The sequence below is a fragment of the Eulemur rufifrons genome, chromosome 20, assembly GCF_041146395.1.
Source record: "Eulemur rufifrons isolate Redbay chromosome 20, OSU_ERuf_1, whole genome shotgun sequence".
Taxonomy (NCBI): Eukaryota; Metazoa; Chordata; class Mammalia; order Primates; family Lemuridae; genus Eulemur; species Eulemur rufifrons.
In genome coordinates this window covers 31,343,165-31,361,489 of record NC_091002.1, presented here as the reverse complement: position 1 = coordinate 31,361,489, position 18,325 = coordinate 31,343,165, and the positions used below count along the sequence as shown (strand labels likewise).

At 38.0% G+C, this 18,325-nt stretch overlaps 1 protein-coding gene across 1 annotated transcript in view; it reads left to right on the top strand.

Annotated features, from left to right (window-relative positions):
- The window catches only part of HAO1 (hydroxyacid oxidase 1), a 50,201-nt gene that overhangs the window by 19,611 nt on the left and 12,265 nt on the right, over nt 1–18,325 (top strand). Inside the window, exons 3-4 of the mRNA XM_069496674.1 lie at nt 1,045–1,300; nt 8,830–9,005. Coding sequence (XP_069352775.1) covers nt 1,045–1,300; nt 8,830–9,005 — 432 coding nt within the window. The remainder of the gene's footprint in view (nt 1–1,044; nt 1,301–8,829; nt 9,006–18,325) is intronic.

The window sequence follows — 18,325 nt, the reverse complement described above, 5'->3', positions numbered from 1 at the left end:
AAACTTACCCATAATTCTCCCACCCATCATTGGCATTTTGTTTGTTTATATTCATATACTAATAATTACGTTTGTACAAACATGGAATCATGTTATACCTGTCATTTTGCAGAATTTTTCATTCCTTAATATATCTATATATCTTATACATCTTTCTATGTCTGTAAATATTGCTTTATAATTGTAATAGTCAGGGTTTTACAGAGAAAAAGAAGCAATAGGATATCTCTTTCTCTCTCTCTCTCCCGTCTCTTTTTCTCTCTCTCTGGAGATATCTATATCTATACACACACACACATATGTCTATGTCTATACCTACATATCTACATTTATCTACCTATCTTTACATATTTCTCCATAGATAGGTAGGTATTTATTTTCAGGAATTAGCTCACCCAGTTGTGAAGGGTGAAAAGTTCGAAATCTGCAGGGTAGGTATGCAGGCTAGAATCCCAGGGAAAAGCTGATGTTACAGCTCCTGTCTGAACACAATCTGCAGCATAATTCCCTCTTCCTCTTCCTCAGGGGAGGCCAGTCTTATTCTTGAGGGCTTCAATTGATTGGATGAGGACAGTCTACATTATGAGGATAATCTGATTTACTCAAAGTCTACTGATTTAAATATTAAGCCCATCTAAGAAATACCTTCACAGCAACATCCAGATGTGTTTGACCAAATATCTGGGTACCATAACCTAGCCAAGTTGATCCATAAAATTAAGCATCACAATAACATTACCTTTAATGGGTATACATATTTCATTTTATAGATGAGCCATAGTTTAATCATTCCTTGAAGGCTGAACATTCAGGTTGTTCCCAATTTTTTTACATACATATAGCCTATCTTTGCCTATTTGACTCATTTTTTCCTTCAGGAGCAATACACAGTGTGTGGAAAGGAATGCGTATTTCTAACTTTTAAAAGATTTAACCTCATATTGCCAAATTACCCATCGAGTCTTTACCCTTTGACCTGCAACCTGAAGGCTTGGGAGGGGGAGCAATGCCGGGTCTGCCTTGATCATCTCCTCTCCTTCTCAGCCTGTCGGTCCCTGGGAACTGGCATGATGTTGAGTACCTGGGCCACCTCCTCCATTGAAGAAGTGGCAGAGGCTGGTCCCGAGGCACTTCGCTGGCTGCAACTGTACATCTACAAGGACCGTGAGGTCACGAAGCAGCTAGTGCGGCGGGCAGAGCGGATGGGCTACAAGGCCATATTCCTGACAGTGGACACCCCTTACCTGGGCAACCGCTTCGACGATGTGCGCAACAGATTCAAGCTGCCGCCACAACTCAGGTAACCATGATCACGTTGGCCCTGAGCTGGTTTGGGTTGAAAGGGATCTTGTCTAGGAATGAGAGTATCTGGTTCTTACAGATGGCGTCATTGCTAAATATCCAGGTAATCTCTGGCAAATTACACTTCTTTTGTGGGTGACACTTATTTGAAGCAAAAAGCAAAGACAGCAATTGTGCATACCCTTGAAAAAGTCAAGTAAATTTTTGTACCAGAGTGCATTAAGGGCTTTGGGAAGGATGAGTTGCCATACAGATGGAAGATATTTACCCAAGCAACAATTTGTTATTGCGATCCTGATACTCTATTTCTTTGTTGAAGTCAAATATCCACCTTTAAATTTTATTTTTAATTGCATTTGGAACAACTAAGGCTAAAGAAATTGAAAAAAGAGAAAAGAGTGGAGGTGAAAGAAGCCACAACTTTGATGCCTGGTCTTCTACTTCTGCGTTCAGCAATATTCTTCTTTCATTGTCGTTGATCCATGGATCAAGATTCCTTCATTCACTCACTCATTCATCTTAGCAAAAACAATGTATTGAATAATCTTAAATTAAACTATGATAGTTTTATCAGGTCATTCATCCATACTGTACATCAGTAGTGAATTGTCTCTTTCCTTGTATTATTTTATGATTAGAATCATCTTGAGTCAAATCTGGGAAGTCAGTGTACTTTGCTGGGAAAGATCTCAAACTCCCTAAGCTATACATCTCTTTTCCCCATCACTTTTTTCTTCTTCCATTTCCCAAGTGTGCTCTTGGGGTTTTCAAATCAATTCAGATTTGATGTGTAATAGCCCTCAGGGCTATATGTATTTGAATAGCGATAGAACTCTTAGTTTTAAGGAAGGACATTTTTGTGATGGAACCCCCAAAACACCCATCAGAGTATGACAGATCCCTTCTTGGGCATCTAGCCCTCATTCTCCATAGGCCATTACTTACTCTGTCTGTGTTTTAATTGTACTTGTAAAAACTAGGGCTAAGAAGATTGAAAAAAGATAAAAGAGAAGAGATGAAAGAAGCCACATGTAAACATACTGTGTGTACTCTTCTAAAAGCTTCAAAAACTAAAAGATTCAAAATCAGATCAGCATTCCACATGAGGACAAGAAGAGTAGTGGATGCCAGGAATTTCATATGTATTATATTCAGCTTGAGGTTCATCTCAACTGCCATAGAAGTTTGTATACAGTCTTGTATGCATGTCATGTAATTGTCATATTAGTTCCTCCATGTCTATACCTGCAGTGGGGCAATGACAAAACAGGGGAAGTGTTCTTCCTGCCAGACCTGCCAACACAGCCCCACATATCCCAGACACAGGGTCACCCAAATGCCCTGTCTTTATTTCTTAAATTTTTATTTATTTATTTTTTTAGTATATAAAAGTTTAATTTGTTGATGCTGGTATTTTTCTTTCTTTTTTTAATTTATTTCAGAATATTATGGGGGTACAAATGATTAGGTTACATAAACTGCTTTTGAAAGCCCCTGACATAGTCTTATGCCTTGCCAAATTCATCAGAAAGCTGATGACTTTAAATTTCCCTAATAAGAAATCTGTATTTACATTATTTCTCTATTTTGACTACCTCACCTTTTTTTCGACTTTCTAAAATAATTATTTTCCCACTATCTAGGCTTCTTACAGGAAACATTCCTCATTGTTTCCCCTTGGCCATTTGAAAAGGAATTTGGTCTTCCTTTTCCTTGTCCTTTTACTACTACTAACAATAATAATAATAAATACAGGGAGGTTTTTTTGGTTGGTTTGGTTTTTTTGAAACCTAAGAAGCACTTTCTTGTTTGGGACGGCAAAATGTGTTTTGAGAGGTATCTACTCAGGTGGGGGAGATGGCGCTGCTGTTAATCCTGACTGGTACCTCCTGTCCCTTCGGTGCCAAGGTCACTCGGTGAGTGGCGGGAAGGTTGAGTTGCTTTTCCCCTTTTCTTTTGCTCCTGGGCTCCTGCCCAGATGACGTGAAGGGCCATAAAACAAAGACCCCTTTCAGCTGTCGGTGTGCACAGGACTGGCTGCGGCCTCCCGGCTTGTCACATGTCCGGTCTGAAGATGATCAAATCATGAGCAACATATCCAGGTTACAGGGAACACGGGAAACACCCTGCAGCTGGGTGCACCCCAGCCCTCCGGAGCACACACAGGCGCTGTTTGTGCTAGTGGACTCCAGAGCAGGCCAGCACCTTCTGGTCAGTTCCTCAGCAGCCCGCATTCAGCTCTCGAAGGCAGAGCGCTCTCATGGCAGGTCCAGGCTTCCGCTTGAGGCCACATACACCCAAAAAGCTCATCTGTTACACTCTGATATGAAATTGGTTTCTTTCCGCAACCGACCTGACTCATGGAAGGTGAAGCCTGGCTTTTCAGAAGTGAGGTTTGGCAGGCGAGAGAGGCAGGAAATCCAGAGGAGAATGAGTCTGTAACGCAGTGGCTCCTTCCAGCTCTTGCTACTTCCTCCTGCCCGACTCCTGGCATCTGCGACCAGCAAGAGTTCAGAGTTTCTGTAGTCTCTGCTTGGCCCATATGCAAAACACATGCGTGTGTGTACGTTGTTAATGACATGGAGGTTCCCGAAACTGAGAGGGAGTGAGGAGAGTTCTCATCTGCTCTCGGAAGGAGCAAGGAATGAAGCCAGTTTGCCAGACTGATTCCTGAGCCTTTGAGCCAGGGGTCTTTGCTTTTCCCATTCCCCATGGAGATGGCTCCTTTCTCAGGGTTGAAGTTCGGCTCTTTAGTTCAGTGCCAGGACGGTTTAAAGAGGAGAAAAGTAATTTCCGATCATTGACTAAGATCAAGGTAAACTACAGTGCTTCCCCTTTCTACGATTTGCCCAGTGACCTGTTTTCCTAAGACCGGAAGTGATTTATTAAGAGATCACCCCAAAGCACATCAGGCTGCCACTGTCTTCCAAAATCTCTGAGGGTAAAAGAGGCCTGCTGGGTGCGATGTGGGTGGGCCCCATTGTCTCTCTGCCTTATTGCCTGGCACTCCCATCCTCGCTCTTCCACTCTGGCTGCCATTCAGTGCTTGCCACATGCCAGGCCTGCTCGAGCCCCAGGGCCTTAGCCTTTGCTGTTTCCTCTGCCTGTAACATTCTTGTCCCAAATCATTGCATGAATAACATCCTCAATTCCTTTAAGGCTAGACGTTAGAGAGGGATCTACTTGTCTCTCTACTGGGAACCACAATAAAAATCAATGGTAGAGACCAGGACAGGGACATAATATGACTGGGGGTGGGGAAGAGAGAGCTTAGTGGAGGACTTGGTATGTAGCCCAGCAGCCTTGCAACACTTTGGTTAGGAAAACGTTCACATTGATAATTGTGGTAGGACAAAAATGTCCATGTCCTAATCTCTGGAACTTGTTACTTTACATGGCAAAACAGACTATGCAGATGTGATTAAGTTAAGGACCTTGCGATGAGGCGATTGTCCTGTTTTATCCCAGTAGGCTTAATGTAATTAAAAGAGTCCTTATAAGAGGGAGGCATGAGTGGCAGAGTCGGAGAGAGATGAGAGGGTAGAAGTAGAGGTTGGAGGGACGGCCAGAAGCCAGAAAAAGCAGATGGTCTCTAGAAGCTGGAAAAGACAAGGGGATAGGTCTTGCCCTGGATTCTCTAAAAGGAATGCGGCCCTGTTGACACCTTGAGTTTAGTCCAACGAGAACCATTTTGGATTTCTGAGCTGCAGAACTATAATATAATACATTTGTGTCATTTTAAGCTTCCACATTTGGAGTCATTTGTTAAAGCAGCACTAAAAAACAAATATAATAACACCACTCTCCTTATTTCCTCCTCCAGGTAGCTTCCCAATGAAGCCAACCCTGGTTACCATATTTGAAATTTCAACTTGATGCTCTGGCAACTCAACATTCCTCTTACTCTGTCATAATTTTTCTTTATTTTTTTATTCTTTATTTCTTTTTCTTATATAAAGAAAAGTACCATTGGTATAGTACTTATGTTCTATCATGCGTCATAATTTACTTATTGATTGTGTTTCTTGGGGTTGGAGATTTTTGACTGCTTTATTTACTAGTATATCCTAAATATCTGAAATACTGACATGTAGTAGGTATTCAATGAGTAATTATTGAATCAATCAATAAAAATGTACTGGAACATATGAGATTTTCCTAATATAACATGACCAGTAAGAAGTTTGACAAGGATTTGTATTTAAAGTTCATGCCCTGAATCTTTCTTCTAACTGCCTAGCCACGTCGAGGAAGAAATCACCAGGTCTGTGTTCTCAATACAAGAATTAACCACAGAATTAAAGTCTGGAGGCCCGCATCAACTCCTATATGGATTATGAACATCTCTCTGAATTTCTCTTTCTTTTCATAATGTGTTGATATTGTGGGTTCTACTGGTTGTTTTATTTTTTAGTTACCCAATATAGAGACATGTGGCTTTACATTTAACGTCAGGTTATCAGTATTTATAATAAATAATATTGGGTATTACTCAATACTCATTATTACTGTTACTATTGGTTGTTTAATAATGTTAAACTTTATTTAGTGGTTGTACTATTGTTTTATTTTTTTGATGATAACTTACTAAAAGCTAAACCAATTTCTACATTTGATTAAAAAGCATATTTGAAGGCCATTCAAGGTCTACATAAGTACCCTACAAGGAAGAAATTTTGTCCCTTGCCTTTGCAGCATGAAACAGATCAGGATTCGGGGAATGAAACCTTAAGTACGTTATTATTTTGATGTCTCCCCTTTCCTTCCTTACGAAATGGAATACTTAGGTTATCAGAAGCCGCTTTAAATGTTTTATACATATATATATGTCATAATCCGAATAAAAATAGCATTCATGGAGGTTTCCTTCGGAGCCATTGGTAAAACACTCCATCGTGGGTCTCTGTCAAGATATCTGAAAACTTTTTCTTGGCTTCTGGCTTTGAACAAAGTTTGAGAGTCACAACAAGGCTTCATTGTGCACTGAAATTTCTGTAAGGCAACATTCATTCAAGTGTTGATCTGCATTTCACCGTCCAAGAATAACAACAGTTATTTATATAATTTTATCCATGTTTCTGTTTTTTCCTATCCATTTCACCCTTTCACCCCACCCCTGCTGAAACACTGTAGCTTGTTTGGGATGGGGGTGGGGTGCCACGCAGAGTATATACACATACAGATGTTTTTCTTTTTCTTTTTCTGGTCTTGCTATGGGTAGACAGATTGGACTTCTTCTTATTAAGACTATCATTTAAAAGTTTGGAATTTAATATCATTTAATATTATCTGTAAGTAATGAAATAGGTCTCCATAATGAGAATATATTTATTGACCAGAAGATTAGCTTAATTCACTTTAAGTTAGAGTGACCACAGAAGACCAAGGCCTGTGATAAAATGTATAACCCTAAGTGACTTGATTGGAAAAAAAAATGCCCAAGCATTTCAGCTGAAATCCCTACCAAGGCCCCCAAATTAGATGGGTATCCATATGCCTCTCACTGGAACTTTCTATGATCTTTAGTGGCCCGCTGAGTCCATGAAACTCTAGGACTAACTATTCAATCCTTATTAAGAAAACTTTGTCAACAGCTCTAATTATGTAATATGGGATATGAATGTTCATGTCCTTATGATAATATATGCCACCCAAACTACAATCTGTTACATTAGCTGAAATACACTAAAATGTAAAAACATCAAACAGTTTTCTATCAAAGGAAGTCACGATTGCTTTAAAAAATTTTTAAAAATAACATGCCTAAACCAGGCGCAGTGGCACATGCCTGTAGATAGTCTCAGCCACTCAGGAGGCTGAGGTGGGAGGATTGCTTGAGGTTGTGAGTTTGAGGCCAGCCTGGGCAACATAGGGAGACTTCCATCTATAAAAAAATTAGCATGCCTAGATACTTGTCGGTTTATACATAAATTTTTATAGTCATGGCTCCAAGATCTTTTCCATGTTCAATGGCAGAGCTGGTGGCGGGGAAGAAAGAACTAGGACCAAGTCAGACATCTATATAGAGCCCTACTTTTACCCAGAACAGAGACTGGCTGGCAGGGTAATTTGTAATATGCAGAAGAGCAAGGCAAATCCAGGTCATTGTTGTCATTCAAAGACAGCATTTCAGGAACAGAGTTCTCAACTGGATTTGGGGCTATGGGCAGCTAAGTCATAGGGATGATGCCATTGTGTATCAAGGTAGCCATCCATCTAGCTAGTGGTCAGAGGTGCAGGTAGAAAAGTGTTTGCCCTAGTTGGGGGAACTGCCAAAATCGAGTCAGGATGTTAGGCCAAGAGAAAAGACTTCTGGCATAGGGTGAGCCAGCCACCAGCAGAATCTTAGAGGTGAGTTAGCGAAATACTGGGCTAACCTGGGTCAACAAAATTAAACACAGGGGAAGGCAGCAACTCAGTGGTGTTGTGTCTGGGTTTGGGTCTCCCTAGAAGCAGACTGTGAGCTTATGATTTAAGTGTAAGTAATTCATTTGAAAGGCAAAGGAGCAGAAAAATGGAACAAGGGAGGGAAAACATCAATCAAAGGGCATGTTATCAAGACAGCTACAGCTGTGGGGGCTACTGCAGCTTGATCCTGCTAGAAGATTCTGGGTGTTTATGTAGAATTCATCTCAGAGTTAGTCTACATGGGGGCGAGCGAGCTGGGGTATTTGCACTTCAACATCCCTGGTGCTTCCAGTCTGCTGTGGGGGAGTTGACTCAGGCTCCAGGAGCAAGAAAAAACAACATGGCCACCACCACCACCACCACAAGAGCAAGACAGGAAAGCGTCTGCAGCAGCAACAGACAGAAGGTGTTAACACATGTTACTGAAGTTTCAATCTCCTCTAGAATTTTCTACAAGGGCATTGGAAGTTGCTTGAGGTTAGGGGCAATAGCTGATGCAACTTAGATCTGAGCGAAGAGAATATAATTAGGAGTCAAGTCAAGAGACCCAGGTTGGAGCCCAAATGCTGCCATTCGTGAGCTTTATAGTTAGGGCAACTTGTGGTGCAAGTCTGTTTTTATTTTCTATTTAGAATGGGAATTGTGGAGTATCAATTTTACTTTTTACAAGTTTTTTAAAGAAAAATTTATAATGATTTTGGTATATGAAAGCCGTTTGTAAATTATAAAGCACCATACAAATGTTTTTCATAGTGATTAATTTGCAATGATGGCAGAAAATAGCATCAAGTCTATTGTCTATATTCACAAATGGCTTAAAAAGGAGATATTTGTACCTAGCCACATATTTTTCCTTGGAATTGATTTGTTTGTATAAACGCAGCCTGAGTTGCAAAATAAACTGTGGGTGACCAATTAAGACCACTATATATTGTTACAGTTAGACTAGAATTCTGTATCAAAAATATGGAAAATATGCATGCAATCAACTTAACAATGGTTGAGGAGTGAACAGCCAATTGATTCAAAAAGTGTAACTTCTTTTTTCATTGAGTGAATCATTGTAAAGATATCTCTAACTTTGGGAAATTCCTCATTTTATGCATCTCTTTATCTCAGGATGAAAAATTTTGAAACCAGCGATTTAGCATTTTCTCCTAAGAAAAATTTTGGAGACAACAGTGGACTTGCTGCATATGTATCTAAGGAAATAGACCCATCTATCAGCTGGGAAGATATCAAATGGCTGAGAAGACTGACGTCACTGCCTATTGTTGCAAAGGGAATTTTGAGAGGTTTGTTTATTTTTCTACTTGAAGCCATACTGATTTTATGATCCTTTGTGGTTATGGTCATGATATTTTTAAGGGAAAATAACTAATCAGGAAATATTAACATGGAAATCAAAAGAGACATTCCAACTCTCAATTCTGTCTTTTCATGTTATTGCATAAATACCTCCTTGTTCTTAGGCAATATTCTGAAATAGAATGACTTTCGTGAATTTTAGAAAGTGAGCTTTTTCAAAGTATTGTGATGCCATTGCTTTATTTTATAGCTGTTACTGAATCGTGGAGCTTGGCAAGATCTTGGTAGAATGTCCTGAGTTCGTTGCTTTACCTGAAAGCTACGACAGACGCTTTCAGATCAAAGAGATGCCCCAAGGATGGTATTAGGACAGTCAACCTGTTTTAACAACATTTTCTCTTTATCTTGTGCTCCTTCCAAGTACCAATGGCTAGGACTAATTTTTGAGTGTGATCAAACCCACATCACCTCAATGTAGAGAATGGCTGACTAGGATCGTAAAATCCTCAATTATCAAGCCATGGATAATAAGAAACTTGACTGTTTCCCCAGCATCCATATGTATTCGAATCCCTCAGGGAGGTACCAATGACTATAATAATTTTGGAGTGTGAATGTGTTTACCCACAAAAATGTTTTCTTGCCTTAGAAAAACCTTTTTTTTTTTTCAATAAATATGGTTATATAGATAACTGCCAAAACATTTTTTTTTAAAACTGAAGTGTTTGAGTGAGTGACTCTGGGATGAGAGTCTATTAACTTATCTCAGGGTCTAACAACAACTTTGAATCAAAACTTTTTTCATAGGTTTTTCTTGAATATGTGTGAGTCACGTGGCCTCTATTTATATAGTTCTAGGCATGCTGCCTATTTTGACTATTTAATCTTATGTATGCAGGAATGAGCTCATAAAAGTAAAAGAATGGACCTAGTGCAAGTTTTTAAGTAGTGGAGATGTGTTTAAATCCAGAACTATCTTATTCTGTGATTTTTTTAAATTTAATTTTTCAGTTGACATATAATAATTGTACACATTTATGGGACACATAGTGATATTTTGATAACATATAATGTATAGTGATCAGATTAGAGTAATTAGCATATCTACCATCTCAAACATTATTCTGTGCTTTTAAGAAAATATTGTTATACTGTTTCCTATTGATCATTGTCTTAGTTCAAAATTCTGTGGATTATAACTTCAGTGAGTATATCTTGGTTTACAGACACCTTTAAGCAATGGTTTCACTTACCTTCCTTTCATCCATACGATCATCCATGGTTATTAATGCTATTTTTTGTGGCCACATCCAGCCATATATACTAAAAAACATTAACCTGTAAGTTCTGTGCCAGCCATTCATTCATCCATCTTTTTATTCACTCATTTATTCCATAAACATTCATCACACTGCATGCTAAAATTGCTTTATGAAATAAAATAATTTGAAATCCTTGGCCAAAAGGTGAGTCTAGTAGGACACAGACATATAAATAAGCATTTTGGGTGCAATACAATGTTAAAGGCACTGAGATAGAAATCTATATAAGGGTGTAGCCTAAAAAAGGGGGTGTAGACAATTACAAGAGTTGGTTAAGCTGGGTGTGGTGGCTCATACCTGTAATCCTAGCACTTTGGGAGGCTGAGATGGGAGGATCACTTGAGGCCAGGAGTTCCAGACCAGCCTGAGCAAGAGTGAGACACCATTTCTACAAAAAAATAGAAAAATTAGCCAGATGTAGAGATGCACACCTATAGTCTCAGGTACTCAGGAGGCTGAGGTGGGAGGACTGCTTGAGCCCAGGAGTTTGAGGTTGCAGTGAGCTATGATGATGCCACGGCACTCTATGAAAAAAAAAAAAAAAGAAGGAGTGGGTTAGAAAAGTTTTCATTTCGGAATAAAAGATGAAGGTGGCAAAATTGTGGTGTGGGAAGACATTTAGGAAATGTTGCTCAGGAAAGAGCTGATTGTAGGCTGCCCTAGAGGAATGGCAAGGAGGGGACTGAGAAGCTCTAATTAAATTAGAACACTGAGACAGTTAATGACAGAGATGGCCCAGGTGGACTAGCTTGAAACACTAAGGAAGGGTAACAATAGTGTGGTCCCATAATTATCTCAGTTAACAGAGAACACATGTAAGGAGGGAGTGATTTCATTTTTAACCAACTTTTCAATTTAGGATTTCCGATTCATATCATTTCCTGTAACTTTGTCCTTTAGGATATGAAGCAGATCCATTGAATTAGATTTACTATCATGGGTTATGTCACGAATATTTTGGCTTCTAGAACTTCATTCTGTGATCACCTTACGTAGAACCACCACCACCATCACCACCACCTCCCTTTTCTTTTCATCCAAATGGAACATAGGGCTTGTTTCTGTATGTTTTCATATGTTTTGCACATAGTAGACAGACCAAATGTTTACTGACTAAAATTCTCAGTGAAAACTATGTTAAGTCTATATAATTAGATAGAAAGGCAAAATGCAAGAGAAAGAAAGACATTTGCAATTTGAAAGGAAATCGCTTATTTATACACGTACAGTTTACATTGTGTAGTTTTCTGTAACTATTTGTTTCATTTATTTAACAAACAAGAATCATCTCTATGACAACAATTGCATCAAGTAACACATATGCTCTATGTGGATATGGGGGCAGGGGTGACATGGCAAGTCCTAGGAAATCCATTCCACAGGTCTTCATGCAGAAGTCCCATGCACTGACTGAGAGTCATTCATCCTCTCTCAGTTTTGTTTTACCAGAAAAGTGCAGATTGTGTTTGCAGAAACATAAAATCATGAGCACCTGGAAAGACCTAGATGAAACATCCCATCTTCACCACTATTTTAAGAACTGAAATTTTAATGGATGCAAATGGGAATGCAAGATGTAATCTCTCTCTGTGGTTAAACTGCCCTTGAAGAGCTTTTGACACAAGCTTCAAACATGAGTCAGGATTTGGTCTTCCTCAGAACTCAAATGCTAACAAACAAATGGCTTTTATGAGCAAAGGCATAATGCTTTTTAGAGTTTCTTTTTTCTTTTTCTTTTAATTTTTTTTTTTTTTAATTTTAAAACTACACTGTCTCACTTCCATTGTGGCTTTCTGGTGCTGAGACATTGTTCTCTAATTGGCTGTTTTCATATACAGGCATACAGATTCTTAGTATTGAAGATATTGTGGGTTCAGTTCCAGACAACCTCAATAAAGCGAGTCACACAAATGTTTTGGTTTCCCAGTACATATGAAAGTTATGTTTGCACTATACTGTACTCTGTTAAGTGTGCAATAGCATTATGGCTAAAAAACAAGATACATGCCTTAATTTAAAAAATCTTTTATTGCTAAGAAAATGCTAACAATCATCTGAGACTTCAATGAGTCCTAATCTTTTTGCTAGTGGAGGATCTTGCCTCAATGTTGATGACTGCTGATTGATCAGTGTGGTGGTTTCTGAAAGCTGGGGTAGCTGTGGAAATTTCTTGAAATAAGACAGCAAGGAAGTTTGCTGCATTGATTTACTTTTCTCAGACTCTTCCCTGTTTTATTAACTAAGTTAATGTAATACATATTAACTTCTGTGTTGTCATTTCAACAATGTTCACGGCCTCTTCACCAGGAGTAGACTCTCTCTCAGGAAACCACTTTCTTTGCTCATCCATAAAAAGCAACTCTTCATCTGTCTTATCGTAAGATTGCAGCAATTTAGTCACATCTCCTGGCTCCACTTCTAATTCTAGTTCTCTCGTTATTTCCACCATGTCTGTAGTGACTTCCTCCATTGAATTCCTGAACCCCTCAATGTCATCCATGAGGGTTGGAATCAACTTCTTCCAAACTCCTATAAATGTTGATATTTTGACCTCTTCCCATGAATTATAAGTGTCCTTAATGGCATCTAGAATGGTGAATTCTTTCTAGAAGGTTTTCAATTTACTTTGCCCAGGTCCATCAGAAAAATCACAATTTATGGCAGCTATAGCCTTACAACGTGTATTTCTTAAATAATAAGACTTAAAATTCATAATTATTTTTTGATCTATGGGCTGTAGAGTAGAGGTTGTATTCACAGCATGAAAACAACGTTACTCCTTATATATCTCCATCAGAGCTCTTGGGTGACTAGGTGCATGGTCAATGAGCAGTAATATTTTGAAAGCAATCTTTTTTTTTTTTTTTTTCCTGAGCAGTAAGTCTCAACAGTGGGCTTAACATATTCAGTAAACCATGCTGTAAACAGATGTGCTGTCATCCAGGCTTTATCGTTCCATTTATAGAGCACGGGCAGAATAGATTTAGGATAATTCTTAAGGGCCCTGGAATTTTTGGAATAGTAAATGAGCATTGGCTTCCACTTAAAATCACCAGCTGTATAGCTCTTAAAAAGAGTGAAGTCAGCCTGTCCTTTGAAGCTTTGAAGCCAGGCATTGACTTATCTTCTCTGGCTATGAAAGTCCTAGATGGCATCTTCTTCCAATATAAGGCTGTTTTAGCTACACTGAAAAATATGTTGTTTAAGTGTAGCTACCTTCATCAATTATCTTAGCTAGATCTTCTAGATAACTTGCTACAGCTTCTCCAGCACCAATTGCTGCTCTACCTTGCACTTTCTATTTTAGAGATGAGAAGGCTTCTTTCCTTAAACCTCATGAACCAACCTCTACTAGCTTCAAACTTTTCATCTGCAGCTTCCTCATCTCTCTCAGCTTTCATAGAATTGAAGAGATTTAGGGCCTTGCTCTGAGTTAGGCTTTGGCTTGAGGGAATGTTGTGGCTGGTTTGATCTATCCAGACCACTAAAACTTTTTCCATATCAACAATAAGGCTGTTTTGCTTCCTTATCATTTATGTGTTTACTGGAATAGCACTTTTAACTTCCTTCAAGAACTTTTCCTTTGCATTCACACTTGGCTGTTTGGCACAAAAGGCCCAGCTTTCAGCCTATCTTGGCTTTCGACATGCCTTCCTCAGTAAGCTTAATCATGTTTAGCTTTTGATTTAAAGTGAGAGATGTGTGACTCTTCCTTTCACTTAAACACTTAGAGGCCTTTGTGGGGTCCTTAGTTGGCCTGATTTCAATATTGTTGTGTCTCAGGGAATAGGAAGCCCTGAGGAAGGAAAGAGAGATGGGGGAATGGCCAATGGAGCAGTGAGAACATGCACATTTATCAGTTAATTTCACTATGTTATGTGGGCATGGTCTGTGGCACCCCAAAACTATTGCAATAATAACATCAAGCCTAACAGATATAATAATAAAGAAAAAGTTTGAAATACTGTGAGAATTACCAAAATGTGGCACAGAGACACAAAATGAACACATGCTGTTGGAAAAATGGCACCGATAGACTTGCTGGATTCATGGTTGCCACAAACCTTCAATTTGTAAAAATAACAATATCTTTGAAGTTCTTTGAAGCAAAGCACAATACAACAAGGAATGTCTGTATACATTTGTTCAGGATACTGTCGTTGAATATTCACTCAATGGTTGTATTCAAACCTGCTGCCGTGTATCTAGGATTTAGTCACTAAACTCCTATAAGTCAAAACAGAGTCCTAGGCCAAAAGCTCCAAGAACTTGAGGATAAATCATGAGTACTTACATTTTTCTTTGTTCTTTTAAATTAAATATGGAGATAATATATTAATAGGAGAGCAAACAGGTACTATTGCCTGTTGACTACTGACTTTCTCAAATGGTCAACATATTTAATGGCAAATCAACAAATATGGAATGCCACACCAGTAAACACTAAGGAATAATGAAAATATTAAAGATTCATGAACATTGTGCTGTGTAAGAACATTTTGGCTCTCTCATTAATGCAAAATTGCTTTTCTCTCTGGGTTGAAATAAAATGAAAAACTGTGGACAAGGTTTCATAAGCAGCTAATGAAAGGGACTTATATCTGTTCACAAATTATCCTTACTGTGTTTGCTTTTCTAGATACTCATGATCCTATCCTTTAAGTAAACCATTCTGTCATTCAGTTATTGCCCTCTGTATTCCCAGCACTGCCTGGAAAACACGAAAACCACTTGAAATGATGGAGGATAACAAACTATTACTTAAGTAGCAATTACTTCAAACGGAAGGCCCTTTATAATTGAAATCCTGACTAGGATGAAATATTATTGTTACAAACAGAACTCAAATGGATTTTCCAAAATCATACTGCAAATGAATCTTCTTTCACCTACTCCTCTTCTTAGTTTATACTACTTGCAACAATCAGAGGAAAATAATAATAATCATAGTTAATATTTACCTGAGTGCTCCACATGTGTCAGGCACTTTCTAAACAATCATTCAACTTATTTAATCCAGAAGCTTATTTTATGTGTATTAGTAATATTGTCTTCATTTTACGGTTTAGGACAATGATGCACAAGTTAAACGAATAGCAGATGTGGGATTTAAGTCCAGGTGGTCTGATGACTTACCCTAAGCAGTTAATCACTTCTTCATACTGTATAGGATCTATTTATTGATAATATTTGATTTCTCAAAATGCGAATTGTAGCTATATAATTGCTATATATGGCAGACATCTGAATATAAATTGGAGGACTGCACACATGCTCAGTTATGGGGTTCAAAAATACCATGTTAAACATTTTTTTTGTTTCTTTTTTTTTTTAACATTTGACTTGATGTTTAGTATCATGCATGCAACTAGATAACCAGAGAAAACAACACCAATTCAGAATATAATTTTATACTGTTTACTAAGGTTATTTATGGGTACATTTAGATATTTAAAAAATGTCATACTACATGTCTTTATTAGAATAGGTAAGATCATGTAAACTTTAAAGCTGAGCTGTACAATATGGCAGCCACTAGCCACATGTGGCTATATAAGTTAATTAAAATTAAATAAAGGCAAAATTCCAGTTTCTTAGTAATACCACCACTTTTCAATTGCTCAATGGCTACATGAGGCTAGTAGCCACTGTGTGGAACTGTACAGATCTAGAACATTTTTATCATCACAGAAATTTCTACTGGACAGCAGTGCATTAAGGCCATAGATTTAGAGAGACATTCTTCAAATATGTTGGGCATGATAGTGTATCAGGCTTTTGGTTCAAAATGATGGGCTGAATTCATGCATATCCTCTTATCAAACTGAAGACCACACTAAAATTAAAGCACAGAAATTCAAATTTATTTAAGCCAATGACAGCAAAGCAAAGGAAGATAAGGGGCACAACCAGGAGAGAAGTTTTAAGGAATTTATGAAAGAAACAAAATGCATGGGAGTATGTTGGTAGGAAGAAAATGCAAAGAAAACTGCATTTTAAGATGGGCTATTGGAGAACCATAGAGGAGACAAGGGCAGATTATGTGATGGAGTGCCTGAGAGGCTCGGGGTGTAATCTGCAAGTAGAAGAGGGTTGGGAATGGAGAATGAAAGCAGTAGGATTAATGGAAAATCTGTTTGGGAAATTTGTCTACAAGCCAGCAATCCTTCCCCGCCCCACTGCTTTGGAAACAAGGGGCAACCTGGTGTTCACCGCTCAATAAGGAAGCAGCATGATCCTTTCTAAAGAAATGAATGGATGGCTGGGATGACATGTGGGTGGGTGGCATTTCTAATATGACATGATGCTGTCCTCATTCTGACACTTCAGTACCTCACAGTCCAATTCCCTCTTAGTTGACATTTCCTGCCTTTTCCCACAAGGCATTTCCACTCCAGCAAAGAGTTGGCAGGAATGAAACTGATTTACAAAACAGCCCAGGAATCCTATTGCAGCTTCTCAAACCTTTTCTTCCTTAAATATAAATGGAAAATTTAGCATCACAAGTCATATCAGAAACACCAAAATATAAAACACCAAGACAAATCTATAGAAAAGCTGATCCCAAAAGAAAGAGACAAAAAAAGAGAAAAGAACTTTAAAAAAACCAAATGATTGTCCCAAAGATGTAGAAAATATATTATATGTAAATAAAAAGAGTCTGCCATGAAAAGAAAATTGGAATATAAAAAAAGATCCCAATGATTAACATTGGGAAAATACGACTTCTGATTTCTTTAAAAATAGGAAAATTGGAGGATAAAAAAGAGCTCTAAAAGATTAAAAACATGATTTCTGAAGTAAAAAATGAAATGATTGAATGGTTGAACAATAAAGTTAATGACATTTCCCCAAATGTAAAACAACAACAAGATAAATGAAAGAAAATATGATTAAATGAATGAGGAACACGAAGACCACTGTAACATGTCCAGGATCCAACTGATAGGGTTTCAGACAGAAAAACAAAAGAAAGAGGCAGGGGGGCAGGCAATTGTTAAAGACTAGAAATTTATAAATACTGCTGATACAAGTTATTAGAATGAGAAAACGAATCACAATTTATCACATTCCTTATGAAATTTTAGAAATATAATGTGTCTAAAGAGAAAAAAATCAACATAAAACATTTTACTTATAAAGGAATGTGAGTCACACTGGCAGCAGTCTTCACATCATCAGTGGGTACGAGAAGACAATGGAGTAACATCTCTAAGGTTCTGAGGACAACAGGGTGTTCTGTCCAATCCAGTTATCCTTCAAACACAAGAGGAGCTATTCAAGTGCTCTCTAAGTTTACCTCTTTGGGATCCTTTTCTAGGAAGTTACAAAGGAATGTACTACAAATAAATGGGAACAGAAACCAAATGAGCACATGCATCAGGCTACAAGATATTCAACCCAGAGAGAACAGGAGCAATCCTATAGGATGAAGGTAGACAGTAGGTATTGAGAGTTGCTGCAGGAGAGCAGAGCAGGAGGGGAGAGGGCTTCAGGGCTTGCCCCTAGGAGGAAAATATGCCAACTTAAATAGGTTATATGGAATAAGATAGAAAGATTTTAAGAACTTGAGGATATTCAAAAGTCTCATGATAAGGGAAAAGGAAAAGAAAAGAAAAAAAAAAAAGAAAACAAAAGAAAACAAAAGGCAATTAGAAATCCAGGAAAAGAAAGCTGTATTATAAAACATGTGTTATAAAATGTGAAATAGCAATAAAATATAAAATATTAAGCAATTAATGGGGTGGGGAAAAAAGTCATCTTTCAATCTTGGGCCTTTTCCCCATGAATGGCTCAGAAGTTACCAATGAGATTTCACAAAATGTAATGCATGCTTGGATTAAAACCGACAGCCAAAACAGTCTCATGGGAACATTAGCCCTTATATTTAATATAAAATAAATATAGATTGCCAACTACATATGGAACCTGTAACAAAATATATGACAAAACACCAGGCTGCAAGTGAATAGATACAATACTAA